This window comes from Hyperoodon ampullatus, assembly GCF_949752795.1.
Source record: "Hyperoodon ampullatus genome assembly, chromosome: 9".
Taxonomy (NCBI): Eukaryota; Metazoa; Chordata; class Mammalia; order Artiodactyla; family Ziphiidae; genus Hyperoodon; species Hyperoodon ampullatus.
The window spans coordinates 48,382,506-48,409,249 of NC_136922.1; the positions used below are offsets into that span (position 1 = coordinate 48,382,506).

Sequence of the window (26,744 nt, forward strand, 5' to 3'; positions counted from 1 at the left end):
GAGAAAACCATAATTCAAAAAGACACATGCACCCCAACATTCACTGCACCACTATTTCCAAGAGCCAGGACCTGGAAACAACCTAAATGTCCAAAAACAGATACCGGATAAAGATGTGGTACATATATACAATGAAATATTACTCAACCATAAAAAGGATGAAATTGAGTCATTTGTAGAGAGGTGGATGGACATAGAGTCTGTCATACAGAGTGAAGTAAGTCAGAAAGAGAAAAACAAATATTGTATATTAACACATATATGTGGAATCTAGAAAAATGGTACAGAGGAACCTATCTTCAGGGCAGGAATAGAGACGCAGACATAGAAAATGGACATGTGGACACAGCGGGGGAAGAGGAGGGTGGGACGAATTGGGAGATTAGGATTGACATATATACACTACCATGTGTAAAACAGATAGCTAGTGGGAACCTGCTGTATAGCACAGGGAGCTCAGTTTGGTGCTCTGTGATGACCTAGATGGGTGGGATAGGGTGTGGGGTGGGAGGGAGGTCCAAGAGGGAGAGGATATATGTATACATATAGCCGATTCACTTCGTTGTACAGCTGAAACTTACACAACATTGTAAAGCAACTATACTCCAAAAAGAAAAAAAGTTAAAAAAAAAAAAAAAGACCTCACACTTCCACTGCAGGGGGCACAGGCTAGATCCCTGGTTGGGGAACCAAGATCCTGCATGCCGAGCGCCACGGCCAGAAAAAAAAAAAACATTTATCAAAAAGAGCTACTAGAAATGGAGATAAAAAGACAGTACCTGTTAAAATATTGTGGCTTAAATATTTATACAATTCCAATACAAAATATATTGACTTGAAAATATCCTCCATCGAGCAGAATTTGCCCTGAGCTCCTTTGATATCTCAACATTTATAGAAAGTTTTCTCAATTAAAGAAGTCAACAATTCAAATGCATTAATCATAAAATGTAACCTTTTTTTTTTTTTTTTGCGGTATGTGGGCCTCTCACTGCTGTGGCCTCTCCCGTTGCGGAGCATAGGCTCCGGACACGCAGGCCCAGTGGCCATGGCTTATGGGCCCAGCCGCTCTGCGGCATGTGGGATCTTCCCGGACTGGGGCACAAACCCACGTCCCCTGCATCGGCAGGCGGACTCTCAACCACTGCGCCACCAGGGAAGCCCCATAAAATGTAACTTTGATAAAGCTTGTTGCAAGCAATTTTAAGAAAAAAATTTTAATAACAAAACCATATTGCAAAACCTATATTCTTCAGAAAAAATGACACGTTACAGACAACAACATCTAAAAAGAAAGTACTTTAATATATCCCAAGAGTAATTATTCTGTTTATGTTCTTTTTGTAATGGTCATATAATCATTATAAAGGCGATTTTCTTGGCCTTAAACAGATATATATAATTTTCACATTTTAAAAACTTATTTTTGAGAACAGTTTTCATAAAGAACTATTTTATAACTCTATCAATATAATAAACCAAATCTATAAGTCAATATACATTTCAGATGTGTGTGTCTTATGATTTTATTTTAGTACTTCTAAACTTCCAAGTGTCCCAATTTTAACAAATTATACAATCAAATTCAGACATAAGATAAAACTGCATATTGAAAAAGACCAGATCAACTATACTTCAATAAAAATTTTTAAAAAGCTTAATGAACACAATATGTAAAAATAGGAGGAACGGGGAAGATGGTGGAAGAGTAGGACGTGGAGATCACCTTCCTCCCCACAGATACATCAGAAGTACATCTACACGTGGAACTGCACCTATAGAACACCTACTGAACGCTGGCAGAAGACCTCAGACTTCCCAAAAGGCAAGAAACTCCCCAGGTACCTGGGTAAGGTAAAAGAAAAAAGGAAAAAGAAAGACAAAAGAATAGGGACAGGACCTGCACCAGTGGGTGGGAGCTGTGAAGGAGGAAGGTTTCCACACAACACGAAGCCCCTTCGCGGGCGGAGACTGAGGGTGGTGGAGTGGGGAAGCTTCGAAGCCGCGGAGGAGAGTGCAGCGATAGGGGTGCGGAGGGCAAAGCAGAGAGATTCCCGCACAGAGGATAGGTGCCGACCGGCACTCACCAGCCCCAGAGGCTTGTCTTCTCACCCGCCGGTGTGGGCGGGGGCTGGGAGCTGAGGCTCGGGCTTCGGTTGGATCCCAGGGAGAGGACTGGGGTTGGCAGCGTGAACATAGCCTGAAGGAGTTAGTGCACCACGGCTAGCAGGGAGGGAGTCCGGGAAAAAGTCTGGAGCTGCCTAAGAGGCAAGAGACTTTTTCTTCCCTCTTTGTTTCCTGGTGCGCGAGGAGAGGGGATTAAGAGGGCTGCGTAAAGGAGCTCCAGGGCTTCCCTGTTGGCGCAGTGTTTGAGAGTCCACCTGCCGATTCAGGGGACACGGGTTCGTGCCCCGGTCTGGGAAGATCCTACATGCCACAGAGCGGCTAGGCCCATGAGCCATGGCTGCTGAGCCTGCGTGTCCGGAGCCTGTGCTCCACAACAAGAGGGGCCACAACAGTGAGAGGCCCGCGTACCGCAAAAAAAAAAAAAAAGAAAAAGGAGCTCCAGAGACGGGCGCAAGCCGCAGCTATCAGCGTGGACCCAGAGCCGGGCATGAGACACGAAGGCTGCTGCTGCAGCCACCAAGAAGCCTGTGTGTGAGCACAGGTCACTATACACACCGCCCCTCCTGGAAGCCTGTGCAGCCCGCCACCGCCAGGGTCCCGTGATCCAGGGCAACTTCCCCGGGAGAACGCACGGCACACATCAGGCTTGTGCAACGTCACGCCGGCCTCTGCCGCCGCAGGCTCGCCCTGCATCCGTACCCCTCCCTCCCCCGGCCTGAGTCAGCCAGAGCCCCGAATCAGTGGCTCCTTTAACTCCGTCCTGTCTGAGCGAAGAACAGACGCCCTCAGGCGACCTACACGTAGAGGCGGGGCCAAATCCAAAGCTGAACCCCAGGAGCTGTGCGAACAAAAAAAAGAAAGGGAAATCTCTCCCAGCAGCCTCAGAAGCAGCAGATTAAAGCTCCACAATCAACTGGATGTACCCTACATCTGTGGAATACGTGAATAGACAACAAATCATCCCAAATTGAGCAGGTGGACTTAGAGAGCAAGAAATATTTTTTTCCCCTTTTCCTTTTTTTGTGAGTGTGTATGTGTATGCTTCTCTGTGAGATTTTGTCTGTATACCTTTGCTTTCACCGTTTGTCCTAGGGTTCTGTCCGTCCTTTTATTACTTAAAAAAAATCTTTTTTTCTTAATAATTATTTTTTATTTTTTAATAACTTTATTTTTTATCTTACTTTCTTTTACTTTATTGTATGCTCTTTCTTTCTTACTTTCTATTTTTTCTCCCTTTTATTCTGAGCCGTGTGGATGAAAGGTTCTTGGTGCTCCAGCCAGGAGTCACTGCTGGGCCTCTGAGGTGGGAGAGCCAACTTCAGGACACTGGTCCACAAGAGACCTCCGAGCTCCACGTAATATCAAATGGCGAAAATCTCCCAGAGATCTCCATTTCAACGCCAAGACCCAGCTTCACTCAACGACCAGCAAGCTACAGTGCTAGATACCTTATGCCAAACAACTAGCAAGACAGGAACACAGCCCCATCCATTAGCAAAGAGGCTGCCTAAAAGCATAATAAGGCCACAGACACCCCAAAACACACCACCAGACGTCGACCTGCCCACCAGAAAGACAAGATCCAGCCTCATCCACCAGAACACAGGCACTAGTCTCCTCCACCAGAAAGCCTACACAACCCACTGAAACAACCTTAGCCACTGGGGACAGACACCAAAAACAACAGGAACTACGAACCTGCAGCCTGCAAAAAGGAGACCCCAAACACAGTAAGATAAGCAAAATGAGAAGACAGAAAAACACACAGCAGGTGAAGGAGCAAGATAAAAACCCACCATACCTAACAAATGAAGAGGAAATGGGCAGTCTGCCTGAAAAAGAATTCAGAATAATGATAGTAAAGATGATTCAAAATCTTGGAAATAGAATAGAGAAAATGTGATAAACATTTAACAAGGACCTAGAAGAACTAATGAGGAAACAAGCAACAATGAACAACACAATAAATGAAATTAAAAACACTCTAGAAGGGATCAATAGCAGAATAACTGAGGCAGAAGAACGGATAAGTGACCTGGAAGATAAAATAGTGGAAATAACTACTGCAGAGCAGAATAAAGAAAAAAGAATGAAAAGAACTGAGGACAGTCTCAGAGACCTCTCGGACAACATTAAACGCACCAACATTCGAATTATAGGGGTCCCGGAAGAAGAAGAGAAAAAGAAAGGGACTGAGAAAATATTAGAAGAGATTATAGTTGAAAATTTCCCTAATATGGGAAAGGAAATAATTAATCAAGTCCAGGAAGCACAGAGAGTCCCATACAGGATAAATCCAAGGAGAAACACGCCAAGGCACATATTAATCAAACTATCAAAAATTAAATACAAAGAAAAAATATTAAAAGCAGCAAGGGAAAAACAACAAATAACACACAAGGGAATCCCCATAAGGTTAACAGCTGATCTTTCAGCAGAAACTCTGCAAGCCAGAAGGGAGTGGCAGGACATATTTAAAGTGATAAAGGAGAAAAACCTACAACCAAGATTACTCTACCCAGCAAGGATCTCATTCAGATTTGATGGAGAAATTGAAACCTTTACAGACAAGCAAAAGCTGAGAGAGTTCAGCACCACCAAACCAGCTTTACAACAAATGCTAAAGGAACTTCTCTAGGCAAGAAACACAAGAGAAGGAAAAGACCTAGAATTAACAAATGCAAAACAATTAAGAAAATGGGAAAAGGAACATACATACCAATAATTACCTTAAATGTAAATGGATTAAATGCTCCCACCAAAAGACACAGACTGGCTCAATGGATACAAAAACAAGACCCATATATATGCTGTCTACAAGAGACCCAGATCAATAAAACTAAAAGCTGGTTCTTTGAGAAGATACACAAAATTGATAAACCATTAGCCAGACTCATCAAGAAAAAAAGGGAGAAGACTCAAATCAATAGAATTAGAAATGAAAAAGGAGAAGTAACAACTGACACTGCAGAAATACAAAAGATCATGAGAGATTACTACAGGCAACACTATGCCAATAAAATGGACAACCTGCAAGAAATGGACAAATTCTTAGAAACGCTGCAACCTGCCAAGACTGAATCAGGAAGAAATAGAAAACATGAACACACCAATCACAAGCACTGAAATTGAAACTGTGATTAAAAATCTTCCAACAGGGGCTTCCCTGGTGGTGCAGTGGTTGAGGATCTGCCTGCCGATGCAGGGGACACGGGTTCGTGCCCCGGTCCGGGAGGATCCCATATGCCGCAGAGTGGCTAGGCCTGTGAGCCGTGGCCGCTGAGCCTGCGCGTCCGGAGCCTGTTGCTCCGCAATGGGAGAGGCCACAACAGTGAGAGGCCTGCGTACTGCAAAAAAAAAAAAAAAAAAAAAAATCTTCCAACAAACAAAAGCCCATAACCAGATGGCTTCACAGGCAAATTCTATCAAACATTTAGGGAAGAGTTAACACCTGTCCTTCTCAAACTCTTACAAAATATAGCAGAGGGAGGAACACTCCCAAACTCATTCTACAGGGCCAACATCACCTTGATACCAAAACCAGACAAAGATGTCACAAAGAAAGAAAACTACAGGCCAATATCACTGATGAACATAGATGCAAAAATCCTCAACAAAATACTAGCAAACAGAATCCAACAGCACATTAAAAGGATCATACACCATGATCAAGTGGGGTTTATTCCAGGAATGCAAGGATTCTTCAATATACGCAAATCAATCAACGTGATACACCATATTAACAAATTGAAGGAAAAAACCATATGATCATCTCAATAGATGCAGAGAAAGCTTTCAACAAAATTCAACACCCATTTATGATAAAAACCCTGCAGAAAGTAGGCATAGAGGGAACTTTCCTCAACATAATAAAGGCCATATATGACAAACCCACAGCCAACATCATCCTTAATGGTGAAAAACAAACCATTTCCATAAGATCAAGAACAAGACAAGGTTGCCCACACTCACCACTATTATTCAACACAGTTTTGGAAGTTTTAGCCACAGCAATCAGAGAAGAAAAGGAAATAAAAGGAATCCAAATCATAAAAGAAGAAGTAAAGCTGTCACTGTTTGCAGATCACATGATACTATACATAGAGAATCCTAAAGATGGTACCAGAAAACTACTAGAGCTAATCGATTAATTTGGTAAAGTAGCAGGATACAAAATTATTGCACAGAAATCTCTGGCATTCCTATACACTAATGATGAAAAATCTGAAAGTGAAATTAAGAAAACACTCCCATTTACCACTGCAACAAAAAGAATAAAATATCTAGGAATAAACCTACCTAAGGAGACAAAAGACCTGTATGCAGAAACTTATAAGACACTGATGAAAGAAAGTAAAAATGATACAAACAGATGGCAAGATACACCATGTTCTTGGATTGGAAGAATCAACATTGTGAAAATGACTCTACTACCCAAAGCAATCTACAGATTCAATGCAATCCCTATCAAACTACCACTGGCATTTTTCACAGAACGAGAACAAAAAATTTCACAATTTGTATGGAAACACAAAAGACCCCGAATAGCCAAAGCAATCTTGAGAATGAAAAACGGAGCCTGAGGAATCAGGCTCCCTGACTTCAGACGATACTACAAAGCTACTGTAATCAAGACAGTATGGTACTGGCACAAAAACAGAAATATAGATCAATGGAACAGGATAGAAAGCCCAGAGATAAACCCATGCACATACAGTCACCTTATTTTTGATAAAGGAGGCAAGAATACACAGTGGAGAAAAGACAGCCTCTTTAAAAAGTGGTGCTGGGAAAACTGGACAGGTACATGTAAAAGTATGAGACCATACACAAAACACCATACACAAAAATAAGCTCAAAATGGATTAAAGACCTAAATGTAAGGCCAGAAACTATCAAACTCTTAGAAGAAAACATAGGCAGAACACTCTATGACATAAATCATAGGCAAGATCCGTTTTGACCCATGTCCTAGAGAAATGGAAATAAAAATAAACAAATGGGGGCTTCCCTGGTGGCGCAGTGGTTGAGAGTCTGAATGCCAATGCAGGGGACACGGGTTCGTGCCCTGGTCCGGTAGGATCCCCCATGCTGCGGAGCAGCTGGCCCCGTGAGCCATGGCCACTGAGCCTGTGCGTCCGGAGCCTTGCTCCGCAACGGGAGAGGCCACAACAGTGAGTCCCGCATACCGCAAAAAAATAAATAAATAAATATAATAATAAAAAAAAATAAACAAATGGGACCTAATGAAACTTAAAAGCTTTTGCACAGCAAAGGAAACCATAAACAAGACCAAAAGACAACCCTCAGAATGGGAGAAAATATTTGCAAATGAAGCAACTGACAAAGGATTAATCTCCAAAATTTACAAGCAGCTCATGCAGCTCAATAACAAAAAAACAAACAACGCAATCCAAAAACGGGCAGAAGACCTAAATAGACATTTCTCCAAAGAAGATATACAGATTGCCAACAAACACATGAAAGAATGCTCAACATCATTAATCATTAGAGAAATGCAAATCAAAACTAAAATGAGATATCATCTCAAACCAGTCAGAATGGCCATCATCAAAAAAATCTAGAAACAATAAATGCTGGAGAGGGTGTGGAGAAAAGGGAACCCTCTTGCACTGCTGGTGGGAATGTGAATTGGTACAGCCACTATGGAGAACAGTATGGAGGTTCCTTAAAAAACTAAAAATAGAACTACCATATGACCCAGCAATCCCACTACTGGGCACATACCCTGAGAAAACCATAATTCAAAAAGAGACATGTACCAAAATGTTCATTGCAGCCCTATCCACAATAGCCCGGAGATGGAAACAACCTAAGTGTCCATCATCGGATGAATGGATAAAGAGGATGTGGCACATATATACAATGGAATATTACTCAGCCATAAAAAGAAACGAAACTGAGCTATTTGTAATGAGGTGGATAGACCTAGAGTCTGTCATACAGAGTGAAGTAACTCAGAAAGAGAAAGACAAATACCGTATGCTAACACATATATATGGAATTTAAGAAGGAAAAAAAATGTCATGAAGAACCTAGGGGTAAGACAGGAATAAAGACACAGACCTACTAGAGAATGGACTTGAGGATATGGGGAGGGGCAAGGGTAAGCTGTGACAAAGCAAAAGAGAGGCATGGACATATGTACACTACCAAACGTAAGGTAGATAGCTAGTGGGAAGCAGCTGCATAGCACAGGGAGATCAGCTCGGTGCTTTGTGACCGCCTGGAGGGGTGGGATAGGGAGGGTGGGAGGGAGACGCAAGAGGGAGGGGATATGGGAACATATGTATATGTATAACTGATTCATTTCGTTATAAAGCAGAAACTAACACACCATTGTTAAGCAATTATACCCAAATAAATATGTTTTAAAAAATCTAGAAACAATAAATGCTGGAGAGGGTGTGGAGAAAAGGGAACACTCTTGCACTGTTGGTGGGAGTGTGAATTGATACAGCCACTATGGAGAACAGTATGGAGGTTCCTTAAAAAACTACAAATAGAACTACCATATGACCCAGCAATCCCACTACTGGGCACATACCCTGAGAAAACCATAATTCAAAAAGAGACATGTACCAAAATGTTCATTGCAGCCCTATCCACAATAGCCCGGAGATGGAAACAACCTAAGTGTCCATCATCGGATGAATGGATAAAGAAGATGTGGCACATATATACAATGGAATATTACTCAGCCATAAAAAGAAACGAAACTGAGCTATTTGTAATGAGGTGGATAGACCTAGAGTCTGTCATACAGAGTGAAGTAACTCAGAAAGAGAAAGACAAATACCGTATGCTAACACATATATATGGAATTTAAGAAAAAAAAATGTCATGAAGAACCTAGGGGTAAAACGGGAATAAAGACACAGACCTACTTGAGAATGGACTTGAGGATATGGGGAGGGGGAAGTGTAAGCTGTGACAAAGCGAAAGAGAGGCATGGACATATATACAGTACCAAACGTAAGGTAGGTAGAAAGTGGGAAGCAGCCGCATAGCACAGGGAGATCAGCTCGGTGCTTTGTGACCGCCTGGAGGGGTGGGATAGGGAGGGTGGGAGGGAGGGAGACGCAAGAGGGAAGGGATGGGGGAACAGATGTATATGTATGACTGATTCACTTTGTTATAAAGCAGAAACTAATAAAATAAATAAATAAATAAAAAGAACTACCATATGACCCAGCAATCCCACTACTGGGCATATACCCTGAGAAAACCATAATTCAAAAAGAGTCATGTACCAAAATGTTCATTGCAGCTCTATTTACAATAGCCTGGAGATGGAAGCAACCTAAGTGTCCATCATCGGATGAATGGACAAAGAAGATGTGGCACATATATACAATGGAATATCACTCAGCCATAAAAAAGAAACGAAATTGAGTTATTTGTAGTGAGGTGGATGGACCTAGAGTCTGTCATACAGAGTGAAGTAAGTCAGAAAGAGAAAGACAAATACCGTATGCTAACACATATATATGGAATCTAAGGGGGAAAAAATGTCATGAAGAACCTAGGGGTAAGATGGGAATAAAGACACCAATCTACTAGAGAATGTACTTGAGTACGGGGAGGGGCAAGGGTAAGCTGTGACAAAGTGAGACAGTGGCATGGACATATATACACTACCAAACGTAAAATAGCTAGTGGGAAGCAGCCACATAGCACAGGGAGAGCAGCTCAGTGCTTTGTGACCACCTAGAGGGGTGGGATAGGGAGGGTGGGAGGGAGGGAGATGCAAGATGGAATAGATATGGGAACATATGTGTATGTATAACTGATTCACTTTGTTATAAAGCAGAAACTAACACACCATTGTAAAGCAATTATACTCCAATAAAGATGTTTAAAAAAATATGTAAAAATAATATAGCTTCTTGATACACATCATTTAAAAAAAAAACAGAGGGCCTCCCTGGTGGCGCAGTGGTTGAGAGTCCGCCTGCCGATGCAGGGGACACGGGTTCGTGCCCCGGTCCGGGAAGATCCCACATGCCGTGGAGCGGCTGGGCCCGTGAGCCATGGCCGCTGAGCCTGCGCGTCCGGAGCCTGTGCTCCACAACGGGAGAGGCCACAACAGGGAGAGGCCCACGTACCGCAAAAAAATTTAAAATATAAATAAATAAATAAATAACAGAATGTTATTAGCCAAAATAAAAATTGCCATGTTATTCCCCCCTGTCTTTTTTAACTAGATCATCTATCACCTAGTGTTCAAAAAACAAACAAACAAAATACCTTGGTCTATTTACATTTTCACAAAATTTCCATATCTTTATTTTGATGTTTTTCAGGTCACTGTTCATCTAATTCATGCTTTCAGAAGTAATCTACCATAACTATGTAAAAGCTGCATACTCTTTATAATTTTATGCAAAGTATACTGCTTTATAAGAACCACAAACATCAACTCAAACACAGTAATGTATTTGGTAGCTATCTGCCTTGTAAGACTGTGAACTCCAGCAAACGAAAATTACATCTGGTGAAATTTTTTTTTTTAACACTATGAATTATCAATGTTGAGGGCAGTATATGAAGCATGATAAATATTTAACAAACATATACAGAATGAATGAATTTCTCTCTTTTTTTTTTTTGCCACACTGTGCAGCATGAGAGATATTAGTTCCCCAACCAGGGATTGAACCCTAGCCCCCTACATTGGGAGTGTGGAGTCTTAACCACTGGACCGCCAGGGAAGGCCCCAGAATGAATGCATTTCTTAAATTAAGACAGGGAAGATTTCAGAGAAGACCTGACAGTGATAGAGAAGGGAGGCAAAAAACAAAACAGTCAAGAGAGCATGAGGTGCATTCACACAAAAGAATGTACGTTGTATCAGTTCCTTAATTTCTAAAATAAAGTTGAATAAAAGTCCACATATTTGGTTTCACACATTTATCTATAAATAGTAAATAACTGAACTCAATCTCCGCTAAACCGGCTTACTAAGAAAAAAGACATTTACCAAAACAAGTATTTAAAACACTATTCAGGGGAAACCCATGAAACCTTCAAAAATGAATTTAAATTATATAAAGAAATTGGGAAAAAAAATTATTCTTTTTAAAATTTTAAAATTAGTGAAAACATTTAAAATGTTCTAAATAGCAATAACCATCTCTATCAGACAATACAAGCATGAAAATTACTAGTAGAAATATGAAAAGACACTATTTCAGATAAAATTGAAATACAAAGTTTTCTGAATTTCATTCAATAACATGTTTCCAGATATCTTCTGCCATCATGTGGAAATTTTTTAAATTACACTTAAACACAAAAAAATCCTGTATCTGACTGGAGTATTCCAGTCAATACTAGAAGGAATGAATGAATCCGGTTGTAAACAAGGTAAATATTCTTAGAAGAATTTAGTGAAAATGACCATGCACAGTTGCTCCTAGTTTCTCTCTTCTTCCGGAGAGAAGATGGTGTTCATTGTAGCTTAAGGAAACTGCATGACAGACACTCAACTTCTTTTTCTGTTTCCAAGATTCCTAGCAATTATGCCTGTCCTAGGACTCTCCCAGTTCATGATCTTAAATTTCCTAAATACTCTTTAATTATCTCTCTCCATTCTTAGGCACTTAAAACACTATATTAAATGGAAAAATAAACAGATATTAAGCTACTTTAAATTGTCTTGAATCATTAGGAACCACAGACGCTTGATACAAGTTTTACACATAGCAAAAAAATATATATATATATAGATAGATAGATAGATATAGATATAGATATATATATAAACTGAACCAGGACATCCCTGGTGGTGCAGTGGTTAAGAATCCGCCTGCCAATTCAGGGGACACGGGTTAGAGCCCTGGTCCAGGAAGATCCCACATGCCACAGAGCAGCTAAGTCCGTGTGCCACAACTAAGCCTGTGCTCTAGAGCCCGCGAGCCACAACTACTGAGCCCGTGTGCCACAACTACTGAAGCCCACATGCTTAGAGCCCGTGCACCGCAACAAGAGAAGCCACCACAATGAGAAGCCCACTCACCGCAACATAGAGTAGCCCCCACTTGCTGCAACTAGAGAAAACCTGCGTGAAGCAACGAAGACCCAACGCAGCCAAAAATTAATTAATTAATTAATTAATTTTAAAAAAAACTGAACCAGCTATTCATGCATTCATATGCCTAGTGACTTGACAGCATATCTAGATAAAAACATGGATTAAAGTGCTTGGAATAAGCCTAGTACACTATGAAATATAACACTGAATTCTCATTTATTTATGAAATACAATTTAAGAATTCCCATAATCAGGCTAAAAGTCTTTGCTTAAACTATTAATCTTTATAAACTATAATTCACATATTTGGTTAACTTTTTATCCAACATGTTTGGTCTTCATCTGAAAAATCATACATTTTTCTTTTGGAGGAAAAAACCAAGATTTACTGAGCATCTATCATAAGCAAAATACTGTCCTAGGAGCTTTAAGGTACACAAAGATATGTAAAACATAGTTTTCATCCTCAAGGAATTTACCCTCCACTAGCACCAAAAAGGATGTACACAAATAATTATAATACACTGTAGAAAGCATGAAGAAAACAAAAATACAAAATAATGTTTTAGGAAATTAGAAGACAGAGTTTTGCTTTTTACTGGGAGAATTAATCAAGAAACGGTTGATAGCAAAAGATTGGAGCTGTTATGAAAGACATTTTAGGATTTGGCTATACAGAAAAAGACAGGAAAACATTTAGGGCAAATGAATAGTGAGGCCAAGACAACTTAAGGCCACATTCAGAGAACAATGCTCAGTTGAGTATGACTGGAACTTAGGAAACTTGACGAAGAATACTGAGATGTAAGGTAGGAAAAACATATTCAAGTCAGATTTTGCATAGTTTTGAACTTGGGTTCAAGAGAGGTCAGTGGGAAAACAGTGATGGCTTTTTACGAGGGCAATAATATGATCAAAGTTGTGTTTTATAAGCTGACATTTAAAAGGGACTAAAGGCAAGATTATTTATGAAATTACTACAAACATCCAGAGGCAAAGAGAATGGAGACAACAGCTCAGAGTTCTGATATGGTAAAAGGAATCAACCAGATTTGACAACTAATTGGATATGGAAGATAGGAAAGAAGGAAGAATTAAGAATAATGAAATTACAAAATTTGTTTTCAGTACCTTCAAAACTCCTTCCTATCAAATCTCCTTCCTACCACACGCTACAGCTAAAATAGTTAACACTTATTGAGAACTTACCATGTACAAGGCAACTATTGTGCATATATTATCTTATTTAATCCTTAACCTTTGAAGTAAGTGCTGCTGGTATTCCCATTTCACTGATGAGGAAACTGAGGCTTGGAGTGGTTAATCAAAGTATCCAAGTTCACACAGTAAGTAGCTGGATGTTAATCAATGTCATTGTTAATCATTAAAGTGTTAGCTGCCAATAATTTAAAATGGAATCTCTCATAGGGTAATTATATTTTAAAAAGAAACTCAAAGATAAAAAGATCTTCAAAATCCAACAGAACAGAGTCAGATTAAGGAACAGCAAGTGACAGGGTAGATATACTGGTTAGAGAACTGCCTAACAATCATAAATTGAATGGCTAAGGGAAAGAGAAGTTTCCTCCTGTAATCACACCACTCTTTGTTTGCTCTGCTGCCAGAAGACCAACATTCTCATCTACTACTCTTTAGAGTACAATGAGTCTTCTTATATCTTATACAGACTTGTACCACACTTATGAACTCCTTACGGATACTGACCATTACTCTCCGTATCCCCTGAAAAATAGTAGGCATTGAATGAACCAGTGAACAAATAAACTCAGTTGGGCTCCTCCTGTCTAGCCCTCCCAGCCTCACACAATTCAAGACCTACATTTGGAACAATTTCTCCATGTCTCACCTTGAACTTGTTGCTGAAACCTCTCCTCCTGATTCTTTGCTTTCTTTCCAGTTTTTGTCCTTAATAATGTCTTCTAGATCATCCCTGACACTCAACTTGGTAAGGCCATGAACAAACAAATGGCTGGCCTTATTTATATTACAAGACGTGTCTCTACTAGATCCCAGGACATTTCCAAAGGTTCTCTAACTCACTGACTTCTTTCTCAGTTATCGAGGAAAGGCTTTATTTTCCATGGAATCAAATAGTACCCATGTTAAATCATCAGAGGCTTCTCCTTCGACTGACTATCCAATAGGTTGTGCAGCTGGTCTAAGAGATGGGGCCAAGTTCCCAATGCTCTAGACTTTAATTTGTATATACTTTCCCAGAGAAACAGTATAACAAATAGTAGTAAGGCTCCCAGACAGCCCTGCAGAAAATGTCTATTTAACCACAGTACAGTTAATATATTACACAATGGCAATTACATTTTTATTTTTTCATCATAAATATACCATATTTATGCTATACTGTGGACTAAATAGCTGTTTATGGTTAATACTGGTTAACAAGATTTCAGTATCCAAACTAAAAGAAGGATGAGTTATCTATCATCCAAGTATCAAGGAGAGGAGTAAACTGCTGGGTATCACGAAACTACAGTTAAGCAGAAAGCTAACAAACATAATTAAAAGCAACATATACATCTACCTCTATAAGTACAGACTAAGATAAAGCAAAATTTTTAAAGAAAAAAATCATTAAGATTTGAGATTCCAGTTATGCTTTTAAGAAAGAAAAGATAAAACTACTAAATAACTTTTTAAACTTTATATAACTTCACACTAGCTCTATTACTATTTAAGAAAATATAGTTTAAAAATATACTACAGTTCAATCTTAACATATGAACTTCTTGTCACCCCTTAAAGGTGTAGAGCATATTTTGATAGCAAAATGCTATCTAAAATATGCTTTAGTTGAAAAGAATAGAACTAAAATAATCTGGTATGTCTTACTTATCAAAAGTGCCACATCTGAATTTGTTCTTCACAAACAGAAATTAAATTTTCTTCTTTTTAGACACATGCATCGACATTTGTAGACAAACCCTATTTAAAACAAATTTCATGTATGCAAATGCAGGTTTACACAAAGAAGGAAATTATCGGCTGATTATTCATTTTACAAAATGATTAACAAAAGAATTTCTTTAAATAGTTAATCTGCCAGTATACTTAAAATACAGTTAAAAATTTTAAAAATCAACTTATAAACAATTTTTCAGAAATGCACTCATAGCATAAAAGTAGTTACAAAAGTATCAAGCTTCCAAAATGTTATTATTACAATCTTTGTCCCAATCGCTTGACTAACCTAGCACATGACACAAAAAGATTAAATACAATAGCTGAAAATGGCACAGAAAAGCAAATTTTATATAGTTCTTAACTATATACATGTATGTCTATCATAATCATTAATACTGGTTTCTTGTTAACTGTTTCTTTACTGTGTGCAGTAGAACTGCACACAGAGGCTAGCAAACAATGAATCAATATGGCTGAAGGTGACCTAAGAAACGACAGAGCAAAGGGTCTTCTCTGCCTTCATTGTGCAGGCAAGCCAGAGGTACAAAAGAAGAAAAATCCAAGAGATCCCATCAGCGTTGCAGCTTGTTTTTGATTTTTCCTTTGCAGTTTTCTAAGAAGTGCTCTGAGATATAGAAGACAATGTCTGGGAAAAGGAAATCCAAATCTGATGATCCAGAAATGGAGCATTTTGGAACAACTAAGAGAAGCAGGAAGGATCCTAATGCTCCCGAGTAGCCTCTACTGGGAGTGTTCTGTTCAGAGTTCCACCCTGAGATCAAATCCACAAACCCTGGCACCTCCACTGAAGACCAAACAGATGTGGAGTAATCTGAGAGCAAAAAAAGCAGCCTTACAATAATAAGGTAGTGAGGCTGAAGGAGAAATAGGAAAAAGGTTTAGCCAACTCAGGAAAATCTGACGGTGCAAAGGAGACAGATGTTGCCTAAAAAAAGGAAGATGAAGAGGATGACAGGAGGAGGGAAAGAAGAAGGGGGTTGTGAAAGAGGAGGATAGAGAAATAAACTTGAGTATCTAACTCCACATGAATTCCAGAGTAGGGAAAAACACAATAAACTTCTTTGAGATGGCTCTGCCTTTATTACATTTAATTACAAAATTCAAATATAATCATATTGCAGTTTCTAGAAGTGTACTAGAAATTTTAAATAGTTTACATGAAGTAGCCAAGGGTGTTATTAGTACCCTGAAACTATATCAAAGTTGTATATATTTCCAAATATTTTAAAATAAGACGTTTTTCTCACTCTGTGCATCTTGCTTAGCCTAGTAAAGACATTTAAATATGTTCATGGTGTTTTTTAAGTGGTGTTAACTATGGTTATTGGCTAGAAATCCTGCATTATCAACTGTACATATTTATACCTTATAGAATAAGTAGGCAGCCAGGCTGGGAAGTGTGAGGCAGTGAACAAGCTACCTTTTGGAGGGGTTAGAGCTTTGGGTCTGTGCTGTGAGGCTAGACCCATTGATGCTGCATGCTGATGTTATTATAGCTGTTTGTCTGTTTGTTTATAAATTTATTTATTTATTTATTTATTTTGGCTGCATCGGGTCTTCGTTGCTGCGTGTGGGCTTTCTTTTTAGTTGCAGCGATCCAGGTCTACTCTTCGTTGCGGTGTGCTGGCCTCTCATTAAGGTGGCTTCTCTTGTTGCGGAGCATGGGCTCTAGGTGCGTGGGCTTCAGCTTTTGTGGCACATGGGCTCAGCAGTTGTGGCTCACGGGCTCTAGAGCACAGACTTAGTAGTTGTGGCACACGGGCTTAGCTGCTCCGTGGCATGTGGGGTCTTCCCCAGACTGGGGCTTGAACCCATGTCCCCTGCATTGGCACCACTGCACCACCGGGGAAGCCCTATAGTTGTTTTTATATATACGTATTTGCCATGCCATCAGCTGCCATTCTTAGTGTGGAAAGGGGAAAGTTCCTATGAGAAGTGTGTGATTTTTTTTTATTCAATGGGATAGTTTTAAACAAACTAGACAACTTCATCTTCAGCAAAGTGAAGAGTCACTGCAGCAAAGTCCAGAAAGCTTTGCTACTTAAACATACAATATATACAACATTCTGCTATTTTTTATGTTTATAATGATGAAATGTTTTTTGAAATAAAAATAGACCATGTATATGTTTAAAATCTATTCAAATAAAGCATAAGTATTTTAGTGTTTGAAAGCTTAGGAGTCAAAATTCAATTTATTTTAGAAATGCTTCAAGTTCTACTAATTTAGGATTAGGGAAGACCAAAAACTTCTAAATAAGATAAATATGATCCTCCCTTGGGAACTGAGCTAAAAAAAATCAACACACAATGAGAAACATCTGAATTCTCTCAGGCCCAGAAGACCAATTAGGTAGCTTAATCTGTCAACACACTGATAATAATAATAATGCTTTGGCAGGAAAAAATGTGCTTAAAATAAAAATAAAGTATCAAGAGGGGGCAAACTTCCTAATGTGTGTTCAGCACTGTCCAGGAAAAAAGGGCAGTGAAGCATGAGGACCCACAATGTTTTCTACTGTAAACTAAACGGATGTTTTCTACTACAAGGCCTGATGAAAAATCTCTCATGCCTACCCAGTTCCCATTATTTTAATTCCGTGTTTACCAGGCAACCTTCTAAACATTAATTCAGTTTCCTAGAAAGCTTAATAGAGGTCCACAATCCCTTACTTGCAATTCTGAAGTCAAAGAAGTTTCAAAAAACAATAGCTCTTTCAGAGCTCATCTGGTAGCAAATCCGGACCTAAATGGAATTATGTGAAGCGTTTATTTACTCTGCTTAATATGAACAGTCAAATGCTTTACTGCAGAAATATTAATGTACTTGATTACAGGGTACCACTCCAGATCCCACAGGGGTGTGTCTTAAAATTCAGTCATACTCCTTCTCACCTTTCTAAAATCTAAAAAATTCTAAGTTCTGAGACACCTCTGAAAGAAGTGTCCCTGGATCTAAATATGAATATTCTGACTCCTGGAAAAGGAGAGCCCTCTTCATCAGCCCCCACTCCCCAACCCACAGAAATCAGCATTCTAGCTTATACTTCAGTATTACATAAATTTAGTTAGTGTGAATCTGAAGTCAATATTCGATCATCTCTGGGTATGTTGATAAAGTCCAATTCCAAATGTACAAGATCAATTACCAGGACTTACAATGACAATCTTGGGTGGCACAAACCTACCTAGAATTTCCTTCCTAAGCCTACTGGTTTCCAAGCCACCTTCCATCCTCTCTGTCTCACTTGCCAGAAGACAAACCAACAGTTAACCAATTTCCTCTACCAGTCCTAATACACTGTCAGCCTTCATGCAACCTTCTACAATACTTAGACAAAGAAAAAGTAAAAAATTAAATAGATTTCTAACAGTTATTAAGTAGCAACTTAATTTTCATTAAATTAAGTTATTGGAGAATTATGACTATTTAAGTATGATCTCTAAGAAATTAACATGAGAAGATTCTTCACGTTGCTTAAAAAGACTTAAAACTATACCAGATAGATGGCCCTGATGACTCTTTTCTGATCTCAGTTTAAAGCCCTAAAGATTCTAAATTCTAAATATGTCTTCTAGTGGTTAAGGAAAAAACAGTAACTAGATAAAGTTTAATTTTTAATCTATACATGTTTATTCTTTCTCAGCAATGCTTTGTAGTTTTCAGTGTAGAGGTCTGAACATCCTTTGTCTGAATTTTCCCTAATCGTTTCATATTTTTTGATGGTAAGTGATATTTAAAAAGTTTAATTTCCAAGTTTTCACTGCTAGTATATAAAAGTACAGTTAATTTTTATATACTGATCATGTATCATACAACCTTGCTAAACTGACTTAAATTCCAGAAGTTTTTTAGTAGATTACATCAAATTGTCTACATAATCATATCTCCTGTGAATAAAGGCAGTTTTATTTCTTTCTTTTCAATCTGGATGCCTTTTATTTCTTCTCTTATTTCAGTGGCCATTTACAATACTGAATAAAAAAGTCTACACATTTAGATTGTTTTAATTCTACAAAACTCAGCAAGAAATAATTAAAATATATAGCTGACGTTATTTATTAAACATGAAGAAGTCTAAGTTTAACCTACAAAATTTAAAGGGCAAAATTAGGAACTATATTTATAAGGTGCTAGTTGACTCATGTATGTGTTTTCCTGTGCTTTGTGACACAAGACTGGTAACAAAAATGCTGAGTATATCCAACTGCATTGTTTAAAATCACATTTATTGGCTTTCTTATAATTACTAAAGTAGCACATGATCTGGAATTCTGAGGTACAAGGAAGAAAATTATAATCATCCTTAATCCCAGCACCCAAAGATAAACACTGTTTACTTTTAATTGTATCATGAGCAGTTTTCTATACCATTAATTCTTCTGAAACACCATTACTAAGAGCTGCATACTAACCCATCCATCATATGGCTAAATTAAAATTTCATTCTTCTGCCATCACTGGACATCTATACTGATTTAAATTTTTCACTATTACCATATACATTCAACACAGCAGTTAAATTCATATATAAATCAGAGAATGACCTCTTATTAGAGTCCCTTTTGCCCATTCCTGTATTAAAGCTGTTAAGTGTTTTCCCAGTCCAAGCTAAGTTCTTTTTATACTAATGCTATCAATCATCTATCACATTAATCCCAAATACATTCCATTTGCCTTTTATTTTAACTATTTTTTAATTCAGGAATTATTAATTTTATGTTAATGGTAAGTATTACAAAGAGAAATAAAATGTACTGCATTTTTATTGTCCGTGGTATTACTATGGTAACACATAACCCTAAAACGAAAAGATTAAAGAGAAAAATCAGTGGTGCCAATGAAAAGTGTAAAGTGGGTTAAGCCGTTTGATATAGTTTTAACTCATCTCCTAAAATAATCATATCTTAGACGTAAAAGAGAACTTTTTGGTCCATCTGTAATTTCAAGGGTAAAATATTACTTCCCCTACTAAGACAACTGAAGCCAAAAATCACACAGGAAATGTATGTGCCTGACTAGCACAACAGTTTAACAGTTACATTGCAGCAACTTCTATTCTCATGTCATTAATGAAAAAAATCTTTGAGAAAGAAATGTGTCGCAATTAGCACCTTGAGCTAATAAACATACAAATAAATCATTACCTAAACAATACCTAAACATTTCCTAATTATGCTAGAGGTGTAGTAGATAGAAACATGATTTAAAAAAATCTTCCCTGTCCCTTAGGAAAAATATCAAAAATGGAAAACAAACCAAATATACAAGTAAACTGTAGTAAGTAAACAAGCAAAATTCGAAGAAAAAATATATAATCATTTTACATTAAAAGTTGAACAGTCTTTTGGAAACATTAATTTCCAAAATCTTAACTGATTTTCATGAGGTGAGAGCACAAGATTTTCATCATACCTAGTTGTGTGGCATCAAACAAGTCATTTTATTTCTACAGGCCTTAGTTTCTTCATCTTTAAAATGAAAAAACTGAGAATCCCCAGTTTGAGATGGCAGATTGGAGAAATCACAGAAGCTTAATTCTTATTTATTCTCCCTTCCAAAACTCCACTGAACTGATAATAGAAAAACTTTTAAAGAAGCGATCCATAATGACTAAGAAAGGAGCCATTAGAAGCCAAGAGATTTCAATAAGGTTCTCAAAATGGAAATCAGGTGGAGAAGTTTAACTAATAAAACAGCCTCAGTAGAAGCAGCCACAGCTTAGAAATCAAAACAGAGAATAACAGCTGAAGATAAAGCCAAACTGCCAGAACCAACTGAACACAAACACCAGGGAGGTAAAGAAAATGAGGAGCAAGAAGCAAATCGAAGGGAGATTTACTGAAACTCTGTAGTCCTGAAAGTAATTTTCTAATCAACAAGCCTACCTATATGCAGAGTTCTCAGTTTCTTATTGCTTTACTTGTAAATTTGGACAGATAACCAAATTCACAAGATACTTGAAACCTGAAAGACACCAAAATAAAATGAAAAATGTCCCCAGAACAGATAAATTAAGGAATAGAAAAGAATATATTGCTCTTTATTATAAGCCCTCCCACACTAATTTTTTTAACCACATACATACATTACTTTGGTTTTTCAAAAAAGCTTAAGAGCATTAACCTAAAAAACAAGTTTACTGAAGCAATGTGAAGCCCCTTTCAATCAATTCTAATACTCCCTATGTAAAATTTCAGACATCTGTTCTTATTAAGTAACCGTAAAATAATTTATCTCATAAAATAATAAGTAAACCAGTAAAATCAATATTATGCATATACATATAATCCTTTTATTAAATTCTATGGAAAAACTTACTTCAAATTCTTAAGTCTGTGTGGTATATTGACATACACACAGCCCTACACACACACAGCTCTGTTTTAGAACCATAACTACTAGCATATTAATACTATCATTCTATTACCATTATTTTAAATCTATAAATTCCAATAACTTTAAAATCACTTAAATAAAAGGACGTACCTCTGTGTTCCAGTAATATAGTATAAAGTCAATAATATATGCAATGTTGATCAAACTATGATTTTTAAAAACGTCTTAAGTTACTTTATAACATAAGCACTGTTATAACACATCTGACACCAATAAAAGTTAAGTATTTCTAATCAAAAAATATTGTAAAAGCTTCCAAATACTTCAGAAATGAAAAAAAGAAAAAAAAAGAAACATTTTATGTTCCAAGGATATACTGTTTCAAATCCTCACCTTCACCCCTTTTTCAACCATTAGTTAAGGACCACAGTATGGCTAAAATTTTTTAAATGGTAAAGCTTAATGTAGAAAACACACATGTGTGACATATCACCATTCAATAAACCATCACCATCCAATAAACCATCACAAAAACACCACACTGAGTAACATGCAGAATAAACAGTACAACTAAGAGGTTCCCAGATGACTCCCTCATACTTGGTAGATGATCCCCCACACATACAATCCATCTATTGAACAGAGAGGTAATTCATTCCTTTTCTCCCACAAACTAAAATACAAAGTTCAAATCAGGATGTTCAAAAGCAACAAAATGAGGTCCTCAAATTAGGTAAGAGAGACATACAATTATAAAAACTGCAAAATACCCATCCAACCTTAATTATATTAAGTTAAGGAAACTCTAAATATAGATGGCATGCAACGTAATCATACATTTTTTAATCTGATGATCCACTTCAAACTCATAAGATATCCCACATGAGTTACAAATGGGCAGTTACATGAAATCTGAAGCATTTCCTCCTCTCTAAAATGAATACAACAAAATAAAACAAAAAAGCAAATATTATGATAAAGACTATCATACAAATCTAAAGACTTAAACATAATCAGGAAGGGAAAAAGTATGTTCCCTTGCAGAAGTAGCTTAGCAACAACTGAGTACAGAAAAAGAAAAGAACAGAACAGTTCCAGCACTACACTACTACCTTCATTCTCTTTAACTCCTAAATGTTAGTGGTCTATCTTTGACCACTATCTATCTAGCTTCCCCCGTTATACCCAGCCTGGGCACTTTAATTCACACCTTTGGACCATCAAGTACAAATAATGAATTCCAAATCTCTATCTCCAGCCACAATCTGCCTCCTGAGTATCAGAGTAAATATATCTCAGAACATCTCCACTTGACTGTCCCACCACAATTTTTAACACAAAAATGTACCATACTGAACTCATCCCTCACCTCCTCCTCCTAGATTCTTATTCTGGTTATTGGTATTGTATTCCAAAACTTGAGAGTTATCCATTCTATGGCCTCCCCTCTAATTAATCCTGTATCAGTCACCAAGTCAAACCCCATTCTACCTTTAAAAGGGTAACACAAAAACCCATACTCTCCATCCTCAACACCTCTGTCTTGGTTCAGGCACATACATATTTGGGATTACTACATCTCTCCTAACAGTTCTCCCTACCTTCAATCTGTCTCATTCTTCAATCATTCCTTTCTATTGCTGTTTAAGTGATCTTTCTAGAATATAATTTGAATCATTTTCACCACTGCTTAAAATCTTTCAATGATTCAAAATAAAGACCTAACATCCTTAGCAGAATATCCTGTCTCTTGTCACCTCTTTAGCTTTATCTCTTCCTTATCTCCCAAGTAATACACTAAATTCTAAACACATCATTGCAGATCCTGGAAAAAGTCATACTGTTTCTTACCTCAATACCTCTGCATAGGTTATTCCCTCTTTCTAGAGAGTCTTTTTCTTGACAAGGTAACTCTGACCTGCTCAAACCTCAGCTCAGACATTACATGTGCCCTCAGCTTCCTCCATTCCCTCCTTGCCCCTATAGCACTTCAGAGACACTCTTTCATACTATAATCGTCTATTATACTCTAAACTTGGACACCATAAAAGTAAAATACATATATTATTCACTGTTGTGTCCTACAATGCCTAGCACTTTGCCTGGCAATAAGTGATCAATAACTATTTAAAGAATGTTTAAGCATTTTGCTTTTTCCAGAAACTTCCACTATAAACCTCCCTCAAGAGACACAGAGCAAAGCAGCTACTTAAGGAAAACAATGGAAACCAGGCAAGAAAGCAACAGACATAAATAAATGGGGCAAAAAAATGAAAAATTAAACACACGGATTCTTTTCAAAGTGGCTCCTAAGGAGCTGTGTTTTGTCTCACATTCTAACACGAACGTCTTTTACTTGCTATTTAATTTTCAACGTTTATTCTAATTTCCCAGAAAATAGTGGTAAGAAGTTCTTCTCTCCACAACTGGGTCGGCACAGAAAGAAAAACGGAAAGCATTACCTAAAACAGCTATTCTTCAAAACTGAGCATAGTCAGAACTTTAAAAATGCCATAATAAGTAAGACCCCCTGATCTACCCAGCCCCAATTCCACTTTTAACAGTTGTCCCCTAAAAGGCTTGGGAATAAGATTACAAGGGGTATTTTACTAACCGGTTATCAAACATCCCTCCCTGAACTTAAAACATTTTTTCTCTATGGTAAGGAATTATATAAATTCACTATTTACTCTGTAAATATGCATTTACATTTTTATCCTTAAAATAGAATGAAATACTTTCCTCTTACCTTCCCCCAAAGGTCCTTGAACAGAAATTTCCCCCGATGAATTTGCTCTAATATTTGCCACAGTTTTCTGTGATCAGAAGGGAATAGATGAAAGGGAATAGAGAACTCTCCTCCCAATACTGAGTCCTCTCATATTCCTGATCCTTCCCTTCTCTTCTCCAGTGGTATCCATACCCAACTTTGCCTTTTAAAGTAAAGCAAATTCAAGTTCATAAGTAATTTTAGAAGTGTGTGAAAGAATCCCAGAGACCAAATGCCACATAGCACTAGGATAGTTTTTTGTTTTTTTGTGGGGTTTTTTTTTTTTTTTAAGCTGAACTCCTGACACCAAGTCTCCTCGGTTGATCAACACATTTTTTTTAAACCAGTTTTTTATAAATGTCTCTTTCCTCTAGCCTATTATCAACTTATTCTGGGTTCCTACTCTTTCCCTAAAAAGCTTCCCAGTTCTTAGGACCTCCCAAAGTGCCCTTATTTCTTCCCAACATAGAGCTAGACTTCTTCCTGTCCTGCCACAAACTGAGTTGGCTTAAAAGATGTCACTTACATTTACATACACTAATTTAGAGGTGCATATTGTAAATACTGTTATGATTTTACAGATAAGAAAATAAGACTAGGAAAAGTCATCTGACATTTAATAAATGCCAGTACCTGAATTTGAATCCAGTTCTTCTGGCTTCAAGACCAAGTTACCATATTAAAAGAAAGCAGTCTGCAGCAGTCTGCATTTTAAGATTCAACTTCCCTGGCTCTAGGCAGCCTCACTACATCTAATACACATGATTTTTAGGCAAGTTCTAAACTTCACCGTTGTCCTAAATGTCCCTCTTGCAAGCGTCAATGAGTCTACAATAAAAAATTCTGCAATTCACTGAAAAAGTTCGGTGTTCACCCTAATGTTCACCCTGTGTTCACCCTTTATGATTTTTTTTAAAAAAGACTTCAATAATCTCTACAGCCATCAACTTTTTAGGCTGAAGAATTACTTACCTCAGTTCTTAAACCAACACCGCTTCATGCTTTCAAATACCGGTCGCTCTAATTGCCAATTTCATTCATTTCTTGATATTTGCAAATAACTAGGGGCAGTGCTGCATGGCTCCCAACCCCACGAAATACTCTAAATGAAATACTCTGAATATCATTTGACTTCACTCAAAAAAGGGAGGGAAGGTCAAAGGGTTAATCCCTAATGCATGTGTCTGATTAAGATTTAGTGCAATGATGCAGAGCAATTCAACAGAATAACGTGATTTGAGACTACGAAGAAACCAACTTTCACCTGACTTACCTCTGACCAGCATTTTTGCCCACCGCTTGTAATTACCCCCAGTCTTATCCGATTTCTGTATCAGTCAACTGAGAATATTAAGACCCAACAAAGAGCACTGGGATTTTAAAAATAGTAATTATAGAAACAAGCCTCTAAAACTCTGAAAACTAGTAACGAGAAAACCATTAATTTATCAACAGGCCTTTGCTACGTGCAAGGCATTGGAGAAGACAAAAAAGCTGCCAAACGGTAAGCTCTTTAAGCACTTGACGGTGACTTACTCAATTTTGTAACCTCCATCCTCACCCCTCCAGAGCCTGGCAAAACTTGAACTGAATTGGACACGCTGTTGTAACGGGATGTGCTCCAGCGAGGAACCCGTGGGATAAAATAGACCAGCTTGGGACGTAACTTTGTGAAGTGTTGTTTGAACGGCTTTGCGCTGTTTAACTCAAACGGAACAGGCTGCCGCTGTGTTCGAGCTCGTGCGGCCCGGGGAAACCAGCCGGGTCAGGCGGTCTCTCCCAGAGACAAACCGGGACACCGCTGAGGGACCTCAAAGATCTGGGGCGAAGAAAAGGGGGCAGTTACTTGCCTCCCATTCCTGCAAGAATCGCTCGGCCTCGTCAGAACCAACGGTCTTATGTCTCCTAAATTCGTCCTTCACGTACTGGTCACCAAGGGCTTTGAGGTCTGGGGGCAGAACCCGGTGCAGCAGCAAAATGCGCCGATACAAGGCCCGGACACGCGAGACGTGCCGAACAGGCATAACTCCGCGCGTGGACCACAGGCCCGCCTGCGCAGAGAGACCGCGCGCGCCTGCCTCTCCTTACAAGCCGGGTATAAGCAACCCAAATACAAGCGGAAGAGGGCGCGCAACTTTCATCCGGTTGGGTCCGGTCGAATATCAGGACCTCCCGGAAACGCGAGCGGCAGCGGCGGGCAGAAATGGGCCGGTCCTTCTCTGAAAGGGGCGTAGCTTTCGTGGAGCGCCAGCGCAGCGACTACTTAGGGGCTGCGTCTGGGGCGGAGGGGTCGTCCACCAGGAGTCTGGCTTGGGTGCTTGTCACCCCTCAGTTACACCCCATCTTCTTTTCCATTCATCTTACCCCTTTCCCTCCTGATAAAGGCTCAAGAAAGGCTTCGTCAAAATCGGGCTCCTCCAGGAAGCCTTCCATGGTTGGCTACACACTTCAGTTGTCTTTGCAGTGTTCCTGCGTTCTGCGAGAGGGAT

The 26,744-nt window shown here is 38.5% G+C and overlaps 1 protein-coding gene across 1 annotated transcript in view; it reads right to left on the reverse strand.

Annotated features, from left to right (window-relative positions):
* Positions 1–26,315, reverse strand: part of SDHAF3 (succinate dehydrogenase complex assembly factor 3) — a gene marked incomplete at its 3' end in the record, with an annotated part of 99,294 nt that extends 72,979 nt beyond the window's left edge. The window contains exon 1 of the mRNA XM_079712006.1: positions 26,106–26,315. Within this exon, the coding sequence (XP_079568132.1) occupies positions 26,106–26,279 (174 nt within the window). The 5' untranslated portion in view covers positions 26,280–26,315. The remainder of the gene's footprint in view (positions 1–26,105) is intronic.
* Between the last annotated feature and the right edge of the window lie 429 nt (positions 26,316–26,744).